General features: G+C 36.3%; 8 protein-coding genes across 8 annotated transcripts; 4 read left to right on the top strand and 4 right to left on the bottom strand.

Annotated features, from left to right (window-relative positions):
• Positions 1-156: 156 nt before the first annotated feature.
• On the top strand, positions 157-1,965 carry MONOS_17605 (uncharacterized protein). Its single transcript, XM_067870540.1, has 4 exons — positions 157-232; positions 331-394; positions 459-952; positions 1,017-1,965. Exons 1-4 carry the CDS (start codon positions 230-232, stop codon positions 1,758-1,760), a joined length of 1,305 nt encoding a protein of 434 aa, XP_067727305.1. The 5' UTR covers positions 157-229; the 3' UTR covers positions 1,761-1,965.
• Positions 1,966-2,264: 299 nt separating this feature from the next.
• On the bottom strand, positions 2,265-2,804 carry MONOS_13450 (uncharacterized protein; the record flags this gene model as incomplete). Its single annotated transcript, XM_067866158.1, has 1 exon — positions 2,265-2,804. One exon carries the CDS (start codon positions 2,802-2,804, stop codon positions 2,265-2,267), a length of 540 nt encoding a protein of 179 aa, XP_067727304.1.
• Positions 2,805-3,958: 1,154 nt separating this feature from the next.
• Positions 3,959-6,198, bottom strand: MONOS_13449 (actin related protein 2/3 complex subunit 2). Its single transcript, XM_067866156.1, has 6 exons — positions 6,102-6,198; positions 5,807-6,057; positions 5,514-5,746; positions 5,067-5,388; positions 4,900-4,940; positions 3,959-4,761 (listed from the first exon to the last, which is right to left on the bottom strand). The coding sequence occupies exons 1-6, from the start codon at positions 6,161-6,163 to the stop codon at positions 4,687-4,689; spliced, it is 984 nt and encodes a 327-aa protein (XP_067727303.1). The 5' UTR covers positions 6,164-6,198; the 3' UTR covers positions 3,959-4,686.
• Positions 6,199-6,501: 303 nt separating this feature from the next.
• On the bottom strand, positions 6,502-7,110 carry MONOS_13448 (putative small subunit ribosomal protein S30e). The gene is made up of 2 exons (XM_067866155.1): positions 7,083-7,110; positions 6,502-6,958 (listed from the first exon to the last, which is right to left on the bottom strand). The coding sequence occupies exons 1-2, from the start codon at positions 7,084-7,086 to the stop codon at positions 6,753-6,755; spliced, it is 210 nt and encodes a 69-aa protein (XP_067727302.1). The 5' UTR covers positions 7,087-7,110; the 3' UTR covers positions 6,502-6,752.
• Positions 7,111-7,340: 230 nt separating this feature from the next.
• MONOS_16786 (uncharacterized protein) lies at positions 7,341-9,441 on the top strand. The gene has a single exon (XM_067869657.1). It carries the CDS (start codon positions 7,368-7,370, stop codon positions 9,417-9,419), a length of 2,052 nt encoding a protein of 683 aa, XP_067727301.1. The 5' UTR covers positions 7,341-7,367; the 3' UTR covers positions 9,420-9,441.
• A 32-nt stretch (positions 9,442-9,473) lies between these two features.
• On the top strand, positions 9,474-10,665 carry MONOS_13447 (putative Proteasome subunit beta type-2-A). Its single transcript, XM_067866154.1, has 3 exons — positions 9,474-9,506; positions 9,658-9,866; positions 9,936-10,665. The coding sequence occupies exons 2-3, from the start codon at positions 9,658-9,660 to the stop codon at positions 10,426-10,428; spliced, it is 702 nt and encodes a 233-aa protein (XP_067727300.1). The 5' UTR covers positions 9,474-9,506; the 3' UTR covers positions 10,429-10,665.
• A 2,212-nt stretch (positions 10,666-12,877) lies between these two features.
• MONOS_13446 (uncharacterized protein) lies at positions 12,878-14,191 on the bottom strand (the record flags this gene model as incomplete). The annotated part of the gene is made up of 1 exon (XM_067866153.1): positions 12,878-14,191. The coding sequence occupies one exon, from the start codon at positions 14,189-14,191 to the stop codon at positions 12,878-12,880; it is 1,314 nt and encodes a 437-aa protein (XP_067727299.1).
• Positions 14,192-16,808: 2,617 nt separating this feature from the next.
• MONOS_13445fu16663 (uncharacterized protein) lies at positions 16,809-23,972 on the top strand (the record flags this gene model as incomplete). The annotated part of the gene is made up of 2 exons (XM_067866152.1): positions 16,809-17,158; positions 17,219-23,972. The coding sequence occupies 2 exons, from the start codon at positions 16,809-16,811 to the stop codon at positions 23,970-23,972; spliced, it is 7,104 nt and encodes a 2,367-aa protein (XP_067727298.1).
• Positions 23,973-25,260: the final 1,288 nt, after the last annotated feature.

The raw sequence follows: 25,260 nt of genomic DNA, 5'->3' as shown, positions 1-25,260 counted from the left end.
TATCATATGGAACTACAAAAAAAAGAATCGTTTTCAATGTCAAGCATAACTAAAGGAAATAATTGTTCTAATTCCGAAACAGAATTTCATCCCTCGATCCTGAATTTTTGAAGAAAAATTTTCGTATTTTGAAAACAACTTGATCAAAACAACCATAACAACAAACAAATATGATTAATCTATCTTCTTTTATTTTCTATAACTTGTCAAAATACTTATATCTTTAAGAATGGCGTGTTCGCAATTGGATATATTTGTAATAAGTTTTTGTTTTTTTGGATTTTTTCTGTTTAATATGAACTGTTTTTCATTTGAATTGAAATGATAAAGATATTTGCTGGCTGCACTGCGGTTGTGAAGACGCAAGTAAAGAGCGTTGCAGAAAATTTCATAGGTTTCCAAGCATTGTTATTTTCTATTTTTTGATGATAGTATTTCTTTCTTTTCCTTTTTTGAAGAAATGTTTGATGGTCTTGAAGATTGCGCTGAACGTGAGCAAAAACAGAAGATCCTTGAAATAAGCTCGCTAATGGAAGAAATGGACAGGAAGGAATTATGTTGTGTTTTAGCATTTCATCTGTTCATTGTTATTGACAAAATGATAGATGAAAAGAAATTGACACTGGAAAATGCTCTTGTGCTGTTGAAGAATATTGGATATTGCAAAGAAATGAAATACATACGGAGTATATGGTTTGAAGAACCTCCGCTGATTAAAATATTTCAAAAGTTGATAATTAATGAAGAGAAGAAAAAAGAAGAAAAGAACGAAAGGCGTCTGATTGATCTCTGTGAATGCTATCTTTTGCTGAACGATGAAGAAATTCCTGATGAATTGCTTTCAATCATTGTGCCTTGCCTTCTGAAGATTGCCTCGAAGAAAGACAAGACCGAAGAAATTCAGAAGGAAGTGGAAACAGCGTTGCTGGCTTTGGGCAATATTGGATTTTGGGTTTGAGAACCTTTTTCCCGTTTTGATATTGTTGAATTACATTTCCCCCCTTATTTCTGATTAGGAATTAGAAGAAGAACTGTATTTGAAGGAGATGAAAGATATCATCAATTATCATCAAAAGCATCACAATCTGACACGACTTGCGTATCAATCTGCTTGGCAATTTTTTATATACAGATTCTTCAATGATGACAGCTTGGAAGAAGTGATTGCGAATAAACTGCATTTTGCGAGAGAAGCAAGAAGAGAAATCGAAGAACTGACAAGATGCATTGACTGGAAGAGGAAAAAAGAGGGAAGAAGAAGGAAAGAAGCGAAAGAAGTTCGGATAATAAAGAGATGGATCCAAACATTTGAAAAATTTTTTCTATCATGCTCATTGTGGAATGAAGAATATGAAGAGATCATTGGGAGTATTGTGAGGGTATTTCGAGCATCAAAGGATAAATACAGAGAAATTTGTAAGGGATGCATTTCTTCCTTGAGAAATGCAGCACAAAATAGAGACGTGAAAGTTGATGACTTGCTGAAAGGCAGAGCAGTTGATGCTGTTTTGGAGGAGATTCAGCGACCAACGTTGAATGGCAAAATTGCATTTGAAAGCTTGCAATTCTTTACGAATGTTTCAAGAAGATTGAAAGAAGAGGCGGATGGAGAAACTGATGAAGCGAAAAGAAAATTGGAAAAACGGAAAATATTTGAAAAGATGGAAGTGGAAGGATATGAAGATTTAATCATAAGCTTTCATGAAATATTTTATTTTATTGACAAAAAAAAAAATATAAATATTATCTGTTGTTGTTGAATATTTCAGATTATCTTGTGAATATTTAATGAAATGAAATTCTTAACATTTTGAAATTCAAAAATTGTGTAGGGTGATTTATAAACCCGAATATTTTTTTGAAAACCCGAACAAAAAATAAATGAATTTATTTTTGTTTATTGTGTATTGATTTTGTTTTAAAAAAAAATATTAATAATAAATATAATCAACAAGCTCTCGTTTCACAATTTTTCGAGTATTTCTTTCTTTTTTTTCATCATCAGAAAAATCATCATTTAAAATTTTCAATGGGTTGAATTTTCTTTTTTTCGGTTTTTCATCTTCAAACAAAGCCTTTTCAATTTCTTCATTATCTTTTTATTCATTTTTTGACTCTTTTCTTTCATCCTTTTCTTTTTTCCATTCTAATAAAAATTCTTCATCGGTAATTAGTTTTCCAAAATAATCAAACCTTTTTGTTCTTTTCTTCAGAGTCACGGAAGGTTCTTTTGGCAGCTTGGCTAACACTTCGTGCCACTGATGTCACAGTACTCCGCTCTTCGCAAATGAAGATTTGATCGTTGAAGGAAACAAAGAAGTTTGCAAAGCTTGTGGAAGCACATCAGCCAGTGCTTCTCGTCGCAAAACAACAGAAGAAGAAGAAGGCGCTTCATAATTAGCATTTATTGTCTTTTTAAAAACAGCAAATACGCCACGATTTAATTGCTGTGCGATGTGAGTGGTATGGGGCACGAAGGTGACGACATCTATTAAAGAATCGGCAAACCTTTTCCATAAGTCAGGCTGCGCTCTCGATGAATGCGAATCAAGAAGGAGAAGGCAACGTTCATCACTCTTCTTCAAAGTTTCTCTTCTTTGTGTGATCCCTGGAAGCAACACTTCTTCAGCATATTTGAGAAATAGCGCTTCAGTCATCCAGCCTTCATTTTCACCCCAAACATCCAACTGCGAACTCAGAACAAGGCGCAGTTCATCAGGTAATTTGTGACAAGGCCACAGAACGACGCTTTTTAGGGAGTAGCCATCAGCTGCAGCTGCAACGACGAGAGTTGCATTAGGCATATTCATCGGTGTTTTGGAGAAACCAACAGGTATGTCGGAATGATGGAAAACAAGAGAAGAGAAAGAATCAGAGAGTCGAAGAGAAGATTCATCAATGTTTAAGATAAGAGAGTGAGAATAATGATGTTGATCATGAAGGATTTGAAGAAGAATGAAAAATGGACAAAGAGTTTGCTGATTTGATTCAGATAGCCCTGGATATCTGCATTTCGAAGGTGAGAAACCTATGGCTCAGGATTTTTTTGGAGTATTGATAAAGATAGGCTTTTGAAATGTTGACTTCTTCATCTTCTTCGTCAATGTCATCTATTTTCTTATCATTAATAACAGTGCTCATCTGAATATATAAAATATAGATAAATACAACAAATTATAATTTGTGACAAACCAATTTCCTCATTTGCGTAGCACTGAAACTTGCCCCACTTTCACATTCCATTTTCAGCACTCCAAATATAGTTTCCTTTTCTTCCGGCTAGAGTAATTCTGGTTTTCCATATTATCTTTCCTTTCTTCATTTTTCCACAGCTGTAACTGCCCTGTCAATTGCCGAGCGAGTAAATTCTTTCATGTTTGTAGCATCTGCAACCCGAGCTTCTCCATTTGCGATAATTGTTGCAACTCGTTCTAATCTACTTTCAATATGCCGATATTGAAAGGATCTCATCAAACTTCTAATTTTCTTTCATCCTTGTTATTTTTTATTTTCGACAACACTCATTTCAAAAAAATTCTGGTTATGATCTTTTTTGATTTTTTGAAAAAAGTTTTTTTCTGATGAAAAAAATAATAAAAAAATTTTTACAATCTAAATCAAACTTAATAAGCCCCGTTGCTATGACCTAATCTCCTCAGAGGAGGCACTAATCACAGATAGAGGAGCTAACCTCCCATCTCCACATCCCACAATCAGAGATTAGGTATTGTAATTTGATCTTTATTTCTGTTTGGCTTCTTTTCTTTAAATGCTGAAAACAATTTATGTTATATGAAGAGTGATTTGATTAAACTTATTTTCAAAAAAATGTTCGGGTTAATAAATCACCATATTTTTCTTTTTTCATCATTTCACTATATCGAAGCAATCGCTCATTTGAATGTTATTTTAAAGTCTTTTTTTCACAACTTCGAAATGGAACAAAACAATAAAAATCAAAAATTAAAAGAAACTTTTAACAGAAGTGCAAAATAACATTTCGAAGGACAATCACATTTGGTCAAAAAAAAAAATTTCAGCATGCTTTTTCAATCAGAAATCACAAACATTCGAGAAGAGAAAGAAACGCAGCTTTCATTAAATTGGTATTTCTTTTTTCCTCTTCCTCTTCCTCTTCCTCTTTCTCTTTCTCTCTCATTCATCTGTTCATTCTCTCTCTCTCCATCCCCTCAGTTTCATTCCTGACTGATCGTTCCGAAGATTCCTTTAGCTCCTGTGGTATGGAGAATGTGCTTGTCCATGTGAATATTTCTGGCGCGATAGCGAACTTGCAATCAGAATTTGACAAATCTGTTCTCGTTCTGAAGGAGCCACTGGATGAAAAAGCAGGTGATGTTGGTCACACCATGTTTCAGAAGGATTGACTCGGGAAACTGAATTAGTGTGTTAAAATAGATTGAATTTTATAAATTTTTTTATAATTATGATTATTTTTTTAATTTTGTTCATGGATGGATATGTTAAATTCCAATATGCAACAAGAAAAAATCATTAAGATAATATTTTCGAAACTCGTTAGTCAAAATGAATTCTTAAAAAAAAGTTTGGCTCAAAATTCATGGACAAGAATTAATCCTTTCTCTTCCAAACAACCTTTTAAGTAATAAATGAATGTTCAAAAGTTCGTTTACTATTTCACCAATTAATGAAAAGTACATTTCATTTCTATTTTAGATAAAATTTGTTTCTGAATGTTAATCGTTCATATAAAATGATCTTTAACCATTTCAAATAAAGCCCCTTTTGAAAGAAAATGATTTAGTGTTTTAAAAAAGGAAGAAAAGATAAACAGTAGAGATAGATACAGCAAAAGAGACAAGCGATTCAAAAATGGATAACTGTAACAAGAAAGGAAAAAGAAAAATAGAAAAATTAAACTCTCTTTGGAACCATGTTGCGACCTGAGAATGTCTTTGTACCTGGTAAATTTAATCATTATTACATTTTTTTGTAAGTGAAAATAAAAACAAAAGAAATGGAAAGAGAAAAAAATAAAATAAAATGAATTCTTAAACAGTGCAAATTATATTAACGTTAAGTCAAACCTCTTCCCATTTTAATTTCACCTTTTGCTCTGTTAAGCACCTGGACCAAGTTGTCGTGGCATGTTCTCATTCTGTAGTGAGTGAAAGCCTTTGCACATTTGAAGTGATAGTCCAAATATGGACGGAAGAGCATCAATTGCGCAATGATACGCTCTTTCATTCCAGGAGGCGAGTAATGTCTTGGATGAACAGTGAACAAGAAGTACCCGTCAATTCCGATTCTTCTGAAATCAAACTGTTCAATATCCTTTGGACACCCCTCAGAAGAGATAGCAGTCGGACACGAGCTCAATGCTGTTTGAGTTCGTGTTGCATCAAATTCCTATTAAAAAAATCGCAATTATTCATAAAGTCACATTGCAGTGAAGGTGATGTTATTATAATATTTGTGAAAATTATAACAAAATAAAATAAAAGCTAATTCTTTCCTTTAATAGCATTTCAAACATGATACATGACTTTTGCGATGGGAAGATCTGTCTTGTCCCCGACAGTATTTGAAAATCCGCACGTAAATGATTTGTCTGTGTTGGGAATGATCCACATATACTCTCCGGGCTTGAGTTGAATTTGAAGAGGCTTAAGTTTAGATACAGATGCTGCATCCCCTTCCATGATAGCAATAAAAGGTCCAGAAAACAAATGACGCTTGATCAAAGAAAGCTTAGCGATTAATTCATCTGTTTGAATAAATTTAAAAATAATTTTTCATTTAAATAAAATTCAAGAATGAGCAAAACCTTTTGCTGCATCGTCGCTGGGTATTGATTCAGCTTTTACAACAATAGTGAATCCATTTTCACCAAAAAGAAGATTGTGGCCAGCATAAACTTTTTCAATAACATCCTTTGAACCATTCGAGAGAAAATCTTTTGCGCATGACCATGATATCTCAATTACAAGATCTTTATTTTCAAGAACCTTGACATTTATTAAAGCATCATCAAAATCTGTGAAGCACATTTCAGTTCCGTTCTTGATATCTTTCGGGCTAAAAACAGAACTTAAAACTATCAAATAATATTTTAATCAAACTTTGAGAAGTATTCTTTCAAGAAAACTTCAAGCCCGTAGCACTTGTCGTTGAGGATGATCATAAGTTTTGGATCTGAATTAAAAACTTCTCAATTATAGAATAGATCAAATGTCAGTTCACAAAAATATTTATATATATATATATATATATATATATATATATATATATATATATATATATATCAATGAATTATTTTTTAGAAAAATACATTGAAAATAATATATTAATCACAAACAACAGTTAATAATAATAATTTTGATAACCTCTCAACAGCTTTTTTCCTATCAATCATTCAAAGATTTTCCTTTAAAAGCTCTCGAAAACAAAATCTCTGCGAATAAATATTACAAATTTAACTACTTTTACAATATACAGCAATAGATCAAGAAAATCAAATGATTCAAATAACCTTTAATTCATTATTTAATTTTTTATTTAGAGCATTTATCAATCCAAAATACAAATTAATCTTTAAAATACATTTATAGAAAATTTCACATTCATTTGATTAATGATTTTTTTCATATAAAATAATAAGTGATGAGCCAGCCAAACAATGACACAGCATGTTTATTTTGGAAATGAAATCTGTGTCCTTGTCAATTGCAAGCCACTTCAAAAGAAATGGGAAACAAAAAAGACTATTTCATTTAAAGGAGATTTGCATTTGCTCCTTTGGTCTTTTGCTTGTTTGGACCTTCCTTTCTTGCGCCAACAACAACATTTGTGAATCTCTTCTTGTACAGAAGACGAATCTTATTTCTTCCTGTTGGCTTCTTTTGTGTTGCTGTCTTTGGAACTTTTGGTGTGTGATCTCTAACTTTTCCTGCGCGAGAAAGAGCTCCGTGTACTTTTCCTAAAAAATCGAAGTGAAGCAATTAATCATCATTTGATTTTGTGCAAATACGCATCAAAACATGAAATATAATTATATAATGCAAAAAATACATAAAACAAGTGATAATAAGAAAGAATCAAACCCATGATAATACTATATTAGAATGTATGGGTACAAAGTTATGTATAATGGTTCAATCAAAGTCTCAGTTTTATCAAAATCACTTTTAGAGAGCTACTTTTCTCTCAAAAAGAATGTTCATTATCAATCAACATTAAAATGACGATTTTCTTCAGTCTTTTTTTCTTTTTGATCAGTGCCACAATAAATGCTTCCTTATTAAATACGAATGAATTGAAAAATTTGACATTGCGAATCGTAAGGTTGCTGCGAAATTCAAAGTAATTTTTGCTAATAAAAACATTTAATGACAGACTGTGTTCAGTTGTTAGATTCCTCAAACAATGCTTTGCTTCAAAATGTATTTCTTCTTAAAGAAGAACAATTAATCTCAGATGAGAATCATTTAAATATTAATGAATCTTCTTCCGAAAAATATAGTTGCGATGAATCAACAAATTTTGCTGGAGACGATGACTGTTCTTCTGAACTTGAGCTTTCACCGAATCCTTGTTCCGTCAATGATTTATTTCATGACTTATCTATAATTTTGAAACACTTACGTTCAAGTGGTGTACATGTTTACGAGAAAAAAATATCTTCTAATGGTATTGATAAAAAGGATGAAAAGCATTTAAAGCCAACCGTTTGCACCCCAGAGATGGTTCTCTTAATTTGCTTAATAATTTTCTCTTGCATCACTGTCTTTGTTGTAATATTTTATATGATCATACTGTTTGGTGGAATCTTCCCAACTTTTAATCCGAAACTTTCATTGAAAGGAATTATGAAGATTTCAGAAAGAAAATCTCCAAATGTTGTTATTTATCCAAAATCTGATATTTACGAGTATTTCCGTATAGATCAAGCTTCAAAAGATAAAACCTGTCACGATGAAATGATTTCTTATAAGTCTCGACAAATCAATTATCCAATGATGGTTAATGCTACAGGTCTGAATGGAAATTCACTCAAAGTATCTGTTCTCACCGCTGGGCATCTTACAGGAGACGACGAGCTACAATTCACAGGTGCACAAGTTCTTTTTGGAGGAGCATTGATTGATGGCAGCAGCAAGACCGTTTCTGTGAGAAAAGACAAGATGACAATCCGCGGAGATGCAGATGCAGCAGGAAGAGGCTCTGTGGAAGTGGAGAACATGGATTTGGACCTAAAAGGAGGGCGACTGCGGAATGTTGGTTCGCTGGGGTTGGAAAGCGAGGACATGATGACCGTTCAGAGCCTCCGGGCAGAGGAAGTGGAGGCATCTTCTATCGAAGCTGAAAGAGCAGTGATCGAAACGCTAAGCGCAAGCAAAATCAGTGTTGAAGGCGCTGTCACTTCACCAAGTGTGGACTTTGCTATTTCAAGCGAAGAAGCAAAAGCGCAAAAAAGAGGCAAAGCCTCCTCTCGCTCGAAGGTCCGCATGCTGCCTGTGGACGGCGTGCTGTCGATCGGAGCGCCTCAGCCTGCGTCGAGTGTGGCGCTCAAAGCCGCCCCAAAATTCCGCCGAAGCCTCGCAAAGCAGAGAAACACAGAAGCGCCGTATGCGCTGTCGGATCTGCGTGTCAAGGGCAGAGCTGCTGTGGGAGCATCGGTGGCGGTTGGGGCTAGCGCGGCGAGGGACGAAACGGCGCTTGCAGTGGGAAGTGCTGCTGTCGATGACAGTCTGGCTGTGATTGGAGATGCGGCGTCTGCCGTTTCATTTTCTCATTCTTCGTCATTGTCTTCATCTCCTTCTTCATCATCATCTCCTTCTCCTCCTTCTACTTCTCCTTCAACTATAACACGACACAAAAAAAGAGTTAAGCAAGAACCAACAGAGGTTTCATTGTTTGCAAGCGGGAAAATCATCACAGAAAATGGGAAGAGGCAAAGCCAATCTATTTCACTGAATCCTCATTCACCTTTCAATCATGTCCAGTTTAACTTTGAGCACTTGACTCAAAATTTTTCCGAGATGCCCTTATCAGCTTTGACATTTTCTTCTTCTCCTTCTTCTTCATTTCATGCAGCTACAACCATTCAAACACCAGAGGATCGTGAAACTTACTCTGCTGATTCAAATCAACTGCTAATCAATTTTGTGTCTTATCGAGGAATTGGCTCAGCTCTTTTCTCATATAATCCGTTATCCCCAAGCAACTTCTGTGCTCCCATTTCATTCTCAGGCGCTTGCCATAGAGCATATTGCAGCGAGGATTTAGGTGTTCCAACTATTGTTATCTATAATCCTCTAAATCCTGATTTTTCAAAATTTAATGAATTACCTTTGCTTGTTGATGTTTTTGCGACTTCGTTGTCGAACAATTCGAGAATTTATATCACTTCATTTGATAGCGATACTTTTTCGAAGTAAATATTATATAAGTGAATTTTTAAAACTTTTATCTAAATTTATTGATCAAACCCACTATATAGGTTGACAACTTGTTTCTCCGTTTAAGTGTGAATTTTTTCGTTTTAAAAAGGCAAACGTTTTGTTGAATATTTCATTTATATTTTATGACGCCTTTTCATGTTAACTTTCCACTTTATATCAAATTCTTTATTTTTGAATTGCACAATTTGATAATTTTTAATGAATTTTCACTAAGATGCAAAGTATTTTCGGTTTTGCGGGCAAGGATTATGTAATGATTGCAGCCGAGTCTTCTTCACAAAGTTCTATCCTTCGTATAAAAGATGATTTGGATAGAATTTACGAAGCTGACGATCGCTTTGCTTTTGCTTGTGTTGGAGAGCCAGGTGACGATGATGCTTATTCGGATTATATTGTGCGTAACATACAATTAAATAAATTTAGGTTTGTTTCGTTATATTATATCTGATAATTTTGAAATTTATTTGAAAACATTTTTTTTACATTACAAAGAAATGGTTATTCATCAACAACTCATGCAAATGCGAGTTGGATGAGATACGTGCTTGCGGAGAACCTTAGAAAATCCCCATATCAATGTAATTGTGTTGTTGGTGGAGTTGATTTACCGTCTGCCTTTCAGGATATCACAGCAGAGCCACAAGTGTTAGTCAGTTCACCTTCTGCTTCAGCTTCGTCATCCTCATCCGCATCATCTTCTGCTCCTATTGCTCCTGTTTTAGAAAAAGATGTTACACCTCATTTATATTATCTCGATTATCTTGGAACGTTGTGTGAAATTCCATTTTGCGCACACGGATACTGCGGATACCTGTTATATGGATTGTGGGATCACATGTGGAAGAAAGATATGTCAAGAGAAGATGGAATGAAAATGTTAAAGGCAAGCATTGCACAAATAAAAAAGAGATTTGTCATGCAACAAAATTCATGGATTGTAAAGATTATCACAAAGGATGGAATCGAAAAGGTCAAGCTGGATTAAATAGAAGGATAGTTCATTTCAATTTGCTATTTTTTTCTATAAAAATTTGAGACTGATTTTTTTTTTTGATTTTTTTAACAAATTCTTTCTCACATTTTTTTTTCTTTCATGTTTCTAATCGAATTTTAGTGATGCATATAAAGACATTGTTATAAGATTGTTAAATAATGGTTATATTTTATGAAGATGATTTTATAACAAAGTAAATGGATATAATAACAAGGCTAAATGACAGAATGGCTTTCCTTGAAACTGTGTTATGAAATCATTCGTTTCATTTTTTTTAAATAAGATACAATGCAGATAAAGTTGGGAAATTCGAATAAATGGAGGTTTTTTAAAAAACCCAATGTTCATATAAATAAAGACCACGGTCAAGTGTAACATATTGGGTCCGACTTTTTTGACAGAAAAAGCTACTTCCAATGACTATTTTTCTATATTTTGTTCAAAGAATGATTGATTGTTGTTAAAAATGAGTGAAAAATATGTTTAAATTGAGTAATAAAAAATTAATTGAAAGTTTTGTGTTTTTCTATTTTCTGTGTTCCTTGAAGCAGAAGAGCCATCACAAGCATTTTAACTGTCAGTGTCAGTTTCTCCACTTGATGAATTTGTACTTCATATATATCATCAAAATCTGAAACAACAGATGTTTCAACTTCTGTGTCAACTTCTTCTGTAATTTCCAAAGGCTCAAATAGATAAATCATTCCAACTGACTGAATAAAATCAACTTTATAATTATCTTTTAACGACAATAGTAGAATAATAATCTTGTAGAAACTTATGGCGAAACCATGATTAAAGGAAAAATGATCTCATATGGTGCCACATCCTTTTTTCGGAATCAGTACAAGCCCCTGTGATGGGATCTCAAAAACATGTTTTATGAGTTTCAATTTTGTATTCTCAACCAAAATCCGGTTACACTTTTTGTGGAACCCATTCATCACTCATTATCGTAGATCCTTGTGAAATGCATGCTTGAATTATAGGAAGCAAATGTTTTATTTTTCTCGATTTAACAATCTTCATCATTTTTTCTGAACTGTTCCATCCATTTTCCGATCAATAGCTCCAAAAACCCGTTGTTATTGTTATGAGCTTTCTCTTTTGAACGTTCTTCTCCTTTTAATTGCTTCATCGATTTCTACAGAAAATCCAGATCCCCCTAAAATGATTGGATGTTCGATCAAGAAATTCTAACATGCTTCGCGACAAATACTGTACCAATGATCAACGCTGTTATATGATAAATCCAATAGATCTTTAGCAGTTTTGTTTGGTATCCCCAAGTCGAAACAAAAAATCAACAGCATAATCTTTCCTAACCCTATTTTGCATTGCTTGAAAACTGATGTTAAAAACAAAGATTTTTTCAATCTTCATTTTTCTCATTTCCAATGTGATGCATTTCGGACCTTTTTGATTCACGGAAAAAATACTCTGGCTTTCGTACAAAATTATTAATTCCCTCGTTCAATGCAACAAAAAAACCAATTCCAACAATCATTTTTCGAAAAAAATTGAGATTGAAGATCAAAAACTGACACAGAAAAATATCAAAGATTTCGATCTCAACATAAACAATGATCAAAACCTATTATTCAAAAAATAAATTTTTTAAATTTAATAAAGAAAACGAAAAAAAGTGTTACATATAAATGTTTTGCATAAACTTTTTTATCAATTGGAAATAATTAGGTTCAATTTTATTGAGATAATTCGGGACCCAATTTGTTGCATCTTGCGAAGACCGCATTATTCAAACAAAAGGGGAAAAATTAAAAATCAACATGAGATTTTTAATTAGAAAAGATCTTTTTTATTAACAATAATTGTGGGTGGAAAGAAAAACAAACAAGAGGAACTCTTGAAGAAAATATGATAAAAATGAAGAATCAAACATTTTTTGAAAGTATTTTTAGTGATGAAATGATGATTAATTGACGGAAGAGTGTTAACAAGAATAAATCAAATAAATGTCAAATGAATAATTTGTCAGCAATGTTTAATCATTATTTGTTTTGAATATTATGTGAAGAATGATTCACTTCGAAGATAATTTTAATAGTATTTGTATAAATAATAAAAAGTAAACAACAATATTCTGAAGATTCTGAAAAATTATTAGTTTCGTTCGCGTGTTTCATTACACAGAATCCATAATCACAATAAACACCGCACTTCGAATTTGTAGTTGCAGAATCGTAAGCATATTTCCTATTCCTTTTTCATTTTCCTAATTTTCTTTCATATTTTCACGCATATCATCTCTTTTATCGTTGTCTCATATTTTTGAATTGTTCTTTCTGTTTCATTTTCTCGTTCTTTTCACCTCGCACATCATCTATATTTTAATCATCATTTCTTTCTTCCTTTTCATATTTAACCTCATCGAATATATCTATCCTTCTTCTTTTCAAAAGAAGAGCATATACTTGTTTTAGCTTTTGCTTCTATTTCCATTTGAATTTTTTTTCTTAATATTTATCAGCTCTTCGATTTCAAACACACCTTTTTCTTCTTTTCTAATTAGACATCTAGCTAAGATGATGCTGCTCACCAAAAATGCATTGGCAGAGGAAGACGATGCGAATGAGATGCACCCGCCATTGGTGAAATTCTGTTGGCTTTGTGGAGCTGAGTCGATGTTGGTGATGGTGCAGTTGGCGAGGGAGAGGGAGAGGGCAGGGGAGGTGGCAGAGGAGAGGACACAGCTGGTGGGGGTGGCTGCGGAGGTGATGTCAGTGATGTTGGAGGAGTTGAGGGTGAGGGGAGCTGTGAGGGAGGTGAGGTGGAAGATGCTTTGGCTGTTGCGGGTGAGACTGGTGATTGCTGTGTGGTTGAGGGCGAGGGAGCCAGCAGTGAGGAAGAAGAGTGGAGTTTTTATAGTTATGGAGGTTGTTCCGGTGATGGTGGTTGTGTTGAGGTTGAGGGAAGGGGGGTTATTGGAGAGGTGGAAGAGGATGGGGGTGATGGGGTTTGAGGAGTTGTGGGAGATGGCGAGGGCGGAGACTGTGAGGGAGCCCTGGGTCTGTTGAAAGAGGGTAGAAGTGGCAGATGGATCGAGGGATGATGATGAAGAGGAAAATGATGATGGAGGTTGAGGTATGCCACTGGATGCGATGGTGGTGGCAATTGTTCCATTTCCACTAATTTTTGTATTTGGGGCACGGAATGTGAGAGTCTTTGCAGGAGTGAAAGTGGAGTCAAGAAGAGAAAGGGAGGCATCGCTGAAGGGAGCAACGCATCCGAGGGCATACTCCACCGTGGCACATGGGCTTTGCTGTGTTTTGCCACAGACATCGACATCAGTTCCACCATTTGAGACTATTTTATTCTGGTTGATGATTGGAAGCCAACTGTTGTACATCGCATTATCTGCAGTTTCTGCATACCACACTCTTTTTGATGGGGTTGTTGATCCACACTGACTGAATGGAGAATGAGTGACTGCATTGCCAGTGAAGAACACATCGTTTCCTCTTCCGTTTGTTGCAGTGTTGCCATGGAAGAAACAAAAAGTGATGAATTTCATTGCATTCATCCAATCATATGTTCTGGCGCAACATAACGCAGCACCATCATAGGAAATTGGATTTTCGACTTTGTTGTTGATGAACTGGCACTCTTGGAGCAAGCATTGTTTTGGTTTTTGTTGTCGATGCCAATTTAATGCAACTGCTCCAGCTGCATTTCCACCAGTATTTGCAATACAGGTGTAATTTTTGAACAAGAATTTAACATCAGATGTCATGTTGTCGATCACGATAACACAAACAGTTCCACATCAACTTGTTGTTGAGCAACTTTCAACTATGTTTTCTGAGAATGAATAAACAGAATTTGATTGTGGATTCCATGAAGTGACCACTCCTCCATGGGCAGCCGAACAACTTGTGAAATTAGACTGAATGATGGTTAACATCAACGAACTATTACAAAACAATGCTCCGCTATCCCAATTGCATGAGCAATTGTTGAATGAACACGATATGATTGCAAGATTAGCATTTGCACAATCCACATAAAGTGCTCCTCCTCAATCTGGCCTGTCAGTTGTGTTTTCCTATTCGCACCATTCGAAACGATGGCTGTTTAAATCGAATGAAATCAATCTTCCAAGTTTCGCTCTTTGAGATTCACTTTCTTCGATTATCACAGCAGCATTTGATAAAGATCAAGTTTGATGGAGGAAATAAGTGTTGAAGTCAGAAAGAGAGGTGTCGGAGTTGTTGATGGAAGAGACGATGGAACAGTTGATAGTTTTTTTAGTGTGCTGGAAGCGAAAGCTGTTGATATAGATACGAGAGAATAAATAGATGTGATTGTAGACATTACATATTATGATGTGAGTAATCATGAGAACGGAGAGTGTTATAAATGTGGGATATTCAAAGACAAAAGGTTTACAGAATTCAGAACTGTAAGAAAATACGTTATCGGCTTCATAAAAAGAAGAAAAACGAAAAAGTTAAATTTGGAAAAAACAGAAATGTTCAACACTCAATACAAATCTTGAATAATAACCATATATTCCTTTAAACATTTTGTGTTTAAAATATTCTTTGCTAATGATTTTTAACATCGTTTTTCAACAAGACAAAAATGAAAAACGACATCAATTGAAAATAACCTTTGCTCAAAACTAACAAAGCAAGGAAATCCAAATGGAATTGATAAAGATTGCATTAGAATTATTGTTGGGCCACAATTAAAAAAAAACAACTCACAATCGTGAAGGAAAAAAAACGAATAGTTATCAGACGTATTAATGATTTGAAAATCGAAATAAATGAATTTTCAATTGTTATAACCTTTTAAACTTTCACAATAAAATTCACTTTTTGTACTATGAAAGTTGGAATAACCTTTGAAACAATTTTTTGAATTGTTCATTTTTTCGAAGAAGATTATTAAAAGAACAAAAATTTTTTAATAAGAGAATAAAAAAAAAACTTTTGTATTTTTTATCTAACTTTTATATTAATTATTAAATGTTATCTATTTTCATATTTTGAACAATTGGGTGATAATTTTTGGAATCACATTTTTTCTTTCAAAAATTTCGGTTCGAAAATTTCTTTTGAATATCAGTTAAAAAGCACTGATAATTGATACCGCTTATTCAAGACACCTTTATCCTTATTTGAGCCTAAGCAGTTGATTTTAAAAAAAGTAATGAAAAAATTTAAATTTGAATGCAACATTTCTTTAAAGAGACAAACAATAATTGAAAAATTGTCACCACGAAAACAGTTATGATTTCAAAAATAATGATTTATTTAATTCAAAATTGGATGAAGATTCAAAAAAAGAAGCAAGTCAATTTTAATAAACAAGGGTTATTTCAAATTACCGCCACTACATCTTTTTGAAATTTTCAATTTGAATAATTTGATCCAATTTTCATAGAATCTGTTAATTTCAATTCAAACAATAATGGTCTGTATAATTCTTCTCAACAATAACTTTGATGCACATTTGGTGAACCTTTGAATATGTTGTTGTTGTTAATAATGCAAAAGAAAAACATTTCGAAACCCATATTCACATTCAAGATGAATTTGGTGTTTTTGTTAGCTTTTATTTCAGCGTTGAATGGATCAGATATTGATGATGAATTCAAACTCAATGGCTTCAAATGTGCTATTGATTCTCAAAATGCACTTATTTTGAATCAAGGATTATCTTCCGACCATTCAGACGAAAATCTTGGATCCTTTCATTTTCATGGTTTCAATGCAAGTGATAATGAAAATGAAGACAAAATAACTGATAAAGATGATGAAGCATCAGGGTTGATGCGAAAACAGAGAGGATATTTTTCAAAAGAAAAAAGAAGAGTATTGAACGATATTGACAATCATTTGGTCAATGAGAATTGTCAGTTAAAGACAATTGGTGATTCAAAAAGAGTTTTTCGCAATCAAAGATCCACTGTGATGGCGATGGTCAATTTTGGAAATTCGAGTTGTGAAATGAAATATTTGTCATTTGTCAAAGAAGAGAGAAGATCTCTCATGCTCATCAACGACTTATCCACAGTTCTTGTTCATTGTTGTTCAATCCATCAAAGAGGAGCAAAAAATGGCTATTTATTCACATTGAATGAAGGCCATTTGATTCTGAGCAACACTTCTTATTTGAGTGCTGGATGTGCAGAAATTATTGAACCATTTGTTGGTTGCGAAAAAATGAGTTCAGAGAAAATGAAAAAAGACTTGAAAATCATTGATTCTGATTTTTCTTCATTTTCTCTTGGAAGATCGACTTCTCTTTTGGCAAGTACAGACATTTGGAAAATATCAGTTTTCAACTGCCATTTTTCGAATATCTCACAAAGCGCAAAAATCCAAAACAATTACAATTCAATGGGCAACTCGAAAAATGATTATTCTTTTGTTGGATGTATTGTCGAGAAAGTGAATTCTCCACTTGGTGGAGGATTGGTCGAAGGGATGCATTCAGGATATCATCATTTCTTTGCTTGGAATTCGAGTTATTCTCAATGCGTTCGGAGGGAAAATGCAGATCCTATGATTGGAAACAAGACAATGAAAAGTCAAGTTGTTGACTCAGGTGATGCAACATTTGTGGATTGTGATTTCAACAACCTTTCAACTGAAAATTCATCAAAAATTGACGGTGGCGCAATTTTATTCACTTCTTCTGGTCTCTTAAATGTGTCACTGTGTGGTTTTTATAAGTGCCATTCTTCTAGGTGTGGTGGAGCGATTTCTTCTCGAATAGATGGTAAAAATTTCGAGATAACTTCATCCAGTTTTGATTATTGTTCAGCAGAAGCATCATCAGGCTGTATTGATTTTTATTATGTTTCAACATTTTCGATGAAGAACACAAATTTCTCGAAAAGTTCAACCAAACAAGTTGGAGGAGGAATTTTCATTGAATACAATGAATATCAAGGGATAATTGAAAATTGTGCATTTCACTGCTGCAGAAAGAACACAACATTACATAATGGTGGTGGTTGCGTTGGATTATATAATCACGGAACTGCTGTGATTTCTGATTGCTCATTTTGTGGTGGATTCAGCGAGAATAATGGAGCAGGAATAAGTTGGGATAACATCCCAGGAGAAAATGAGTCGCCAACTTTGTTTTGCTTCTTTTCAAATAACATAGCAGTGAATCTGGGCCATGATGTTTATGTTGTTGAGGGATGGACAAGCATCAATGAAAATTCGTTTGTACATTGTCGTTCAAGCACAAGTGCAAACAGCAATCGAGTGGTCAAAGGATCAACAGAATACAACAAATGGATTCCAAAGATCTTCTTCAATCCAGTGTTTGTGAACTCAATGGAAGGACTGGATCACATGGCCTGTGGGTTTGTGAGGACAGGAGATGAATATGGAAGGAGATGCAAAACAATCGAGTTTGGAATGAGAGTGCTGGATACTGATGGAAGCAGCAATGAAGTGATTATTGAAGTTGGGAATTATGAAGAAAACAAAGTTGAAGTTGGAAAATTGAAGATATCATTTGAAGGGAAAGACAAAACTCAAGTGATTGTTCACAACAGATCACCAAATGGAGAATCGTTGGTGGTCATTGGAACAGGAACGGGAAATTTCAGAAAAATCACATTTGTTTGTGGAGAGAATCCATCTTCTCATCTGATGGAAATGTTGGCAAAAGAAGGAGTTCTGAATATGTGTGAGTGTGTAATCACTTCATTGAGAAACGATGAAAGCTGTGTGTTAACAGCATCACTAATGATCGTCCAGATGGGATCCGTCATTTTTGACTCAGTTGAGATCAGTGGAATATCGTTTTCATCAGTTCCTGCATTCAACATCAGAGGCGAAAGCTCATTATCTTTCCAGATGAAGAGCGTCGAGGTTAATGAGATTTCTCGGATGAGTGGAGATGGGAGTGTGATTTGTGGGAATCTGGTGAATGGGATGAATGTGAACATCTCAGGAGGAATGATAAAGAATTGTGAGTGTGAAGATGGGTGCGGAGGAGGGATGTGGATTCAGCTCAACGAAGGCTCACAGATGGAGATTGGGAATGTCTCAAGTGAAAGTGGTGATGAGAATGTTGATAATGTTTCATTCATCAATTGTTGCTGTGCGGGGAAGGGAAATAGAGTTGGGGGGTTTGGCGGAGCAATCTATTTGGATGTGTGTGATGGGAATTGTGCTATTTGTATCCATTGTGCTTCTTTTGAGAGTTGCCAAGCAGAGAAAGGGAACAATATATTTGTGAATGCACAGTGTTTGAGAGATGTTGTGAACAAGGCCACATTTGGCTTTGAGTGTGAAGGGATGATAGACAGTGACTTATTGGGATATGAGGATGGGTGCCGGGAGGAGTGTGCACCACTTCTTCCATTTTTGATGGAGGACGGGGATGTTGGATTTGTGGGAGGAGAGAAAAGCTTGGACTTCAGCAGATGTGGAATGGAGCAGTATCCGTGCTCATCGATCAACAAAGTGGTTGAGGTGTGGTATGGGGATGAAACAAGAACAATCAGAATCAAAAATGGATTTGTGCTCTGTGAAGAGATTGTGATGGAAAGACATTTTTGGAATGTGACAGGAACGATTGGAGACACTGCCGTTGATGTTGTTGTGCCTTCTCCTCTGTTTGACTCAGATTGTTTGATTTGCATTTCATCCGGAGCATTGCTGAAAGATATGTGCTTTTCTCTTCCATCAACTCTTTCTCCAGCCTCATCATTCGTCTTTTCCTCTTCAAATGCATTGAGTGTCAGTGATTGTTCAGTTGAGCCTTCCGCTAGAAATTTGTTGAATGAAATTGAATACTGTGTTTTTCATGTTGATGGAGGAGTGCTGCACATGGCAGGCTTTTCGAACAAAGGTCAAATAAACACCTTGTCAAATCCAATTATTAAATGCACTGGAGATGGCATTGCTGAACTTTCGAATTGTGTTCTAACTGGAATTACGAGGAGAACTGGAGGGGGAAGCTGTTTGGAAAGAATATGTGAGGAAAGTGAAAGTGAAAGTGAGAGTGGAGATGCTTCTGCTGCTGTTATTATTGTTGTTTCTGGTTGCACATTCAGTGAATGTTGTATTGAGGAGAAAGATGGATGTGGTGGAGGAATGAAGATTTCAATTGGAAAAGATGAAGAGGTTGAAATAAATGGATCGACCACGTTTGATGGATGCAAGGCAGAGAATAATGGAGGAAATGGAGGAGGAGGAGGAGGAGGAATGATGATAGGAGTTGGAAATGGAGGGAGCTTGAAGATGAAGGGAGTGAAGTTTGAAAGATGTAAAGTGTCATCAAGTGAGGATGAAAGAGGGGGAAAAGGATTAGGAGGAGGGATATTTGTGAAGTTTTCAGAGGAGATTGGTATATTTGTGTTGGAAGGAATGGAATTTGAGGGGTGCAATGCCTGGAAAGGGAAGAATGTGTTTGTTTCTGGATGGGATCTGAGTGAGATTGTGAACAAAGAGAACTTCAAATGGGAGATGAGCCCACAGGAGTTGGGATCATTGGATGAGTTGTGTGGATGGGAGAGGAAGACAACAGGAGAGGGATATGTGATTCCACTGGTTGTGTATTTGTGGAGGAACTGGAGTGGAAATGGGTTTGTTTCGAAGGAAAAAGGAGGAGACTTCAGTGGGTGTGGGTATTCAGAAGCTCCATGTTCATCAGTTGATCACTTATTTTCTCTGAGATATGGAACACTTGGAGGAAGTGAATCACATGTGATAATTGTTGATTTAGCTCTCCTTCAAAATTCATTGCATTTGATTCAGACAGATTCAGACACACAAAAAATATCAATAGAAGGAGAAGAAAATGGAACAGTGCTGAGGGTTGAAGAAGAAAATGAAGAAGAGATGGAAGAAGCAATGGTTGCCTCAGAAGTGATTCTCTCATTTGTGAATGTTTCATTTGTTCTGCCAAATGTGCTTGTTCATCATCTGGCATTCCTCAAATCATCATCAGGGGGTGGGGCACTTTCTGTGAGAAGCTGCTCATTTGTGAGTGAGGATGCTTCAAAAGAAACGAATTTCTGCTTGGTGAGAGTGGATGGAGGGAGCGTAGCGATCGAAGACTGTGCCCTGAAAGAATTCCATTTGTTGCAAGGATTTATGGAATTGTCCTCAGATGTGAGAGTGGCAGATGTGATGAATCTGTCGATCAGTTACACGAGTGTTTCTGGAAGAAGTCTGATACCTATCAGTGAATCTGCTCTCTTATCAGAAAGATCTTTGAAAGAAGCAACGATGTTGAAAAACAAAGTGAATGGAGATGAAGATGGAATGCTATCGATGAGCGTAAACAGCTCAACATTCACAAACATCACACTCAGTGAAAATAGAGCCACAATTGTGAGTGCTTGTTCATTTGAATGTAAAATGAGATGCTTGGTGGAAGGGTGTGTGATGACGAAGTGTCTGAGTGAGTGGAGCGAAGAGGGAGGAGGGATGAAGGTGAGTTTGAAGAGCAGAGGGAGTGAGTTGAGAGTGAATGGTTGCATGTTTGGGATGTGCTCGTGCTCAGTGGTGAAGGGGAGAGGAGGAGGGCTGATGATAGATGCATCTGGCCTGGGTGAAACACAAGCAGGCACAGAGGATGCACCGCCTTTGGGGATAATGATCGAGAGCACCAGATTCACAATGAATGATGCGCTTGTGGGGAAGGATGTGTTCATCCGGTGCAAGTGGATTGAAAAGCAGATCAATGAGAAGCTGTTCTCGCTGGACTTCAGCCAGGAGTCATTGAAGTCGAGCAACTCGATTTGTGGAAGCGATGAAGAGAAAACAGATATTGATCTGATCCCGCTGATTACATTTTATTATGGGCAGCAGGTGTTTGTGAATGCGAACGGGAGGGATATGCGACAGTGTGGAGAGCAGACGAATCCGTGCAAAAGCATCAGCTGCAGTGTGGATCACATTCAAAGAGGTGTTGTGAATATTGTTTTTATTGATGAAGAAGGAGATATTGGAGGAGAATGTGCGATTGGAGATTTGAGTGTGAAGTCAATGAAGAAGATGAAGGCGACAGTCCATTTCAATGAAGCAATTCAAGAGATAGGAAACGAAAGGAGTGTGATTGTGTTTGCGAATGAGTGTGTTGTGGAGCGGTGTGTGTTTGAGTTTGGGGAGTTGCACGAAGCAAATCACAGCCACATCATGAAAGTGAAGAACGGAACAACCATGATGAGGGAGTGCGAATGCTTGTCATCCACAACTGAATTAATCATTACCAGCACAATAATGGCAGTTGAAGGGGGAGAACTGGAGATGAACAAGTGTGCACACACAAGAATGAAATTATCGGCACCTTTGATAGAATTTGTTGGGGAATCTGAAGCAACAATATCAGAAACAAGAATAGATAATTTGGAATCAGAGGGAAATGTGATTGAAGTTGGAGACAGAGCAAGAGTGGAGATGAAAGAGTTGGATATTCAGAATATCACTCTCTCAAAAAGTGGAAGTGTGGTGAAAATGAAGAATGTTGTGAAAAATGTTGATTTGTCGAACTGTTCATTTGGAAAGTGTTTGAGCCCAAAAGAGAAAGGATCGATTGTGTCTGTGGATAATTGTGTTGATTTGGATTTTGATTCATGTAGCTTCCTTGGGAATTTTGAAGACGAGACAAGAGAAGAATGGGGAAAAAATGGCAGAATGGAAGAGATGTGCAGATGGAATGGGTCAATTGTGGACGTTCAATCCAGCAATGTTGGGATGAAAGACACCACAATCAGCAACTCGAAGAACGGCGGGCTTTCATTGTCAGGAGGAAGTGTGGAGATATATGATGGGAGATTTGAGAACAACAACCCGTCGATAGTGAATTATGGATCGGCACGAAGAAACATTCTGTGTGGAGGCTCAGGAAGATTGAGGGTTGTGAGCTTGAAGGGAGGTGATGGAGTGAAGGACAATACCTCTTTGTGGATATTGGATGAAGGATGCACACTGGAAGGGATTGCCGGAGAAAGAGAATCACCATTTTTCATCCCGAGGGTGGAGAGTGTGTCATCGGAAAAGTCAGGGGAGGTGGTGGATGTTGTGTTCAGAGGATCAGTTCTCCTTCCGTGCAACCTCTCGTTCAAGACCGTTGCAGCAGTTGGGGATGAGGAAGTGGTTGAGAAATATTTGTTTGATGAAAGTGGTTTCATATCAGAAGAAGAGGTGCATGGGTTTGTTCCTGTCAAGACAGTTGAAGGGGTGGCAAGCGAAGCAGAAGTGAGGGTGAGTATTCTGTTTGGGAGCGCTGATTCTCCATCAGCCACTGATTCTTTCGTTCTGAAGAACAGGAGTGAATCCAAAACAAGTGGAGATGAAAGGATTGCCGAAGGAGGAAAGAAAGAAAGATCGATATGGCCAATAATTGTGATTGTGATGGCAATTATTCTTTTGATTGTTCTGATTATTTCTGTAATATTTATTGTTCGATGGAGAAAAGCTAAAAATGAGAACGAAGATCTGAGAGAGATTGTGAATGACAATATCAAAAAGGATCCAAAGCTGATTGAGATGATGACGATGGAGATGTCGCCTGAGGAACAGTGGCGAAGAGCCGAAAGAGAGGCAGAGAAGAAGAATGAGGAGAGGATAAAGAAAAGAGTGTATGCGAAAAGCCTTGGACATTCGGAGTCATCTGAGCATCTTCTATCTGAGAGTGGCTCAACTGAATATATTCTGGGGAGAGATTCAGACAAGATTCCAGATTGGGCTCTGGAGAAAGTGGACGAGGAGGAGGAAGAAGAGACAAGAAAGAGAACGCCATCACCTTCCATTTCATCCACTTCAACAACTTCAACAACTAATTCAGATTCCACTTTTGTTCGGGGAGATGATCTGTGTCCAACCACCTCATCGATGTCGAATCTGGTGGATGCCATGGCATGCTCGTCTCCACATGAAAAGCTGATTGTTGACTTGAGGGATTCTCTGTTCATGTTGTTGCATGGGAGGAATGAGAAGAAAGAGATGGCGATTGGGAGTCTTCAGCAAAGAGAGCAGACAGCTGCTCAAATCCTGTTCTGGGTGGCGAATGGAGCTCTCCATTCATTTGACGAGATGGAAAATACTCTTTCATCACTTTCCAATCTGAGTCCTCACATTGTGTTGTTTTCAGAACATATGGTGATCTGCATTGTGATGCATTCAGACTTCTCGTCTGATGATTCTGATTCCTCGTCCATCTCTTCATCAACAGTTGTGACATCTGCCAGTGATGATGATGATGATGAAAGTGACTCTCTGCCCTCATCGGCGTTTGAGGATGAGGAAGACAATCGATATGAGTGTTTGCGGTGGAAAGCGCCCGAGTTGCTGATGAACAGGAAAATGGGGGCAACAAAGGAGTCGGTGGTGTTTTCGATTGGGATGATGCTGTGGGAGTGTCTGACGCTGCAGATCCCGTTTGGGGAGTATGAGGCAGAAATGGCGGGGAAGAAGATCAAAGATGGGGAGAGGCCGAAGATGTTGGTGGGTTGTGAGTCGTCTCTTGGGGAGGTTGCGAGCGGGATGGCGCAGAAGGCAAGGAGAGGCCTGGGCTGGAAGATCTGAAAAGAGAGTTTTTCATGCGATTTCCGGAAGGGGCGATTGTGTTCACGATGTCGGATGCGGTTGATCTTGTGGGAGAATTGAGCAAGAAGGACAGCGCTGATGAGAAGAAAGAGGATGAGTGATGGGAAACAACACACCAGAGAGATTGTGCTTAAAGAAGGATTAGAAGAAGAAGAAGAAGAAGATAAGAGCGAGCGAAACATTGGGATAACACGAGCTTTTCAATCTGACTTGTTGGCACTTTTCAGAATATTTTTCTGGAGTTTGAGCCATGATGATATGATGATGGCAATGAATGCAAAAAAAACAATTTTTTTTTTCAAAAAAAACTTTTCATTTCTTTTTATTCCTTTTTTGTTTATTTTTATAAGTTATGGAAAGGAAATTGGGGTTTGTCATCCATTTTTGTGGGGTTGTTTGAATAATATTTGACTCATTGACTCGTTTGTGCTCGTTGTTCTGTTTTTCTTTTTTATTCTTTTCCATTCCTTTTATGTTTTCCTTTTGAAGTTTTATAATTCTTTTTTAAAAAAGATCACTGGCATTTTCTGTTGAAGCAACAATTCATAAATATGTGTGTTTTTTCAGCATTTCACAAATTCGTTCCCAAAAATAAATGAGAAAAATACGAGAGAGAAATGATGCAGTTGCGATTGGCAAGCTCACTGTCTTTTCTGGCAAAGTTGCTGATTAATCTCCCACATGGAAATATGGTTCATGAATGGTCGAAGCATGAAAAAATGCAGCAGGAGTTATGGAACAGCAGCACAAGGAAGATAAAAAAGAAAATAAATGAAATCGTCTCTGACTTGAGTAATCAATGCAAAGCACATGGATGAGATATATAGCTGACTTTTTTTTTCCTGACTTTCCACAAACACTCTCACTGGAAGCAATGGACATCTTTGAAAGTCTTCAAATGGACATTTGATTTTTTTTTTTTTTGCAGAGCATGTATTTTCTGGTTTGTGCAGCAGGAAGAGAGATGTTTTGTGATCACCTTGTTGTCCAATTTGAACCGATTTCTTATCTGAATAAAATCAACAATTAATTCCCACTAAATTTTTTGTCAAATTGAAAATTATCTAACAAATTGAATTTGGTTTCAAAGAGTTCATAAAACATCTCTTTTCCTGCTTAACAAACCAGAAAATACATGCTCTGCAAAAAAAAAAAAATCAAATGTCCATTTGAAGACTTTCAAAGATGTCCATTGCTTCCAGTGAGAGTGTTTGTGGAAAGTCAGGAAAAAAAAAGTCAGCTATATATCTCATCCATGTGCTTTGCA

This window comes from Monocercomonoides exilis, assembly GCF_001643675.1.
Source record: "Monocercomonoides exilis strain PA203 chromosome Unknown scaffold23-1346700, whole genome shotgun sequence".
Lineage (NCBI taxonomy): Eukaryota > Preaxostyla > Oxymonadida > Polymastigidae > Monocercomonoides > Monocercomonoides exilis.
The sequence above is the reverse complement of the archived record's forward strand: the minus strand, read 5'-3'. Positions and strand labels throughout refer to the sequence as shown.

Excerpts from the sequence above, each read along its gene's own strand:
- MONOS_17605 (XM_067870540.1), top strand. Across the intron at positions 395-458 it reads CGTTGCAGAAAATTTCATAG|AAATGTTTGATGGTCTTGAA; the intron begins GTTTCCAAGCAT and ends CCTTTTTTGAAG. Across the intron at positions 953-1,016 it reads TGGGCAATATTGGATTTTGG|GAATTAGAAGAAGAACTGTA; the intron begins GTTTGAGAACCT and ends ATTTCTGATTAG.
- MONOS_13449 (XM_067866156.1), bottom strand. The coding sequence starts at position 6,163 with ATGATCATCCTCAACGACAAGTGCTACGGGCTTGAAGTTTTCTTGAAA. Across the intron at positions 6,058-6,101 it reads TTGAAAGAATACTTCTCAAA|CCCGAAAGATATCAAGAACG; the intron begins GTTTGATTAAAA and ends TTCTGTTTTTAG. Across the intron at positions 5,747-5,806 it reads CAGCGACGATGCAGCAAAAG|ATGAATTAATCGCTAAGCTT; the intron begins GTTTTGCTCATT and ends TTATTCAAACAG.
- MONOS_16786 (XM_067869657.1), top strand. The coding sequence starts at position 7,368 with ATGACAGACTGTGTTCAGTTGTTAGATTCCTCAAACAATGCTTTGCTT.
- MONOS_13447 (XM_067866154.1), top strand. The coding sequence starts at position 9,658 with ATGCAAAGTATTTTCGGTTTTGCGGGCAAGGATTATGTAATGATTGCA. Across the intron at positions 9,867-9,935 it reads ATACAATTAAATAAATTTAG|AAATGGTTATTCATCAACAA; the intron begins GTTTGTTTCGTT and ends TACATTACAAAG.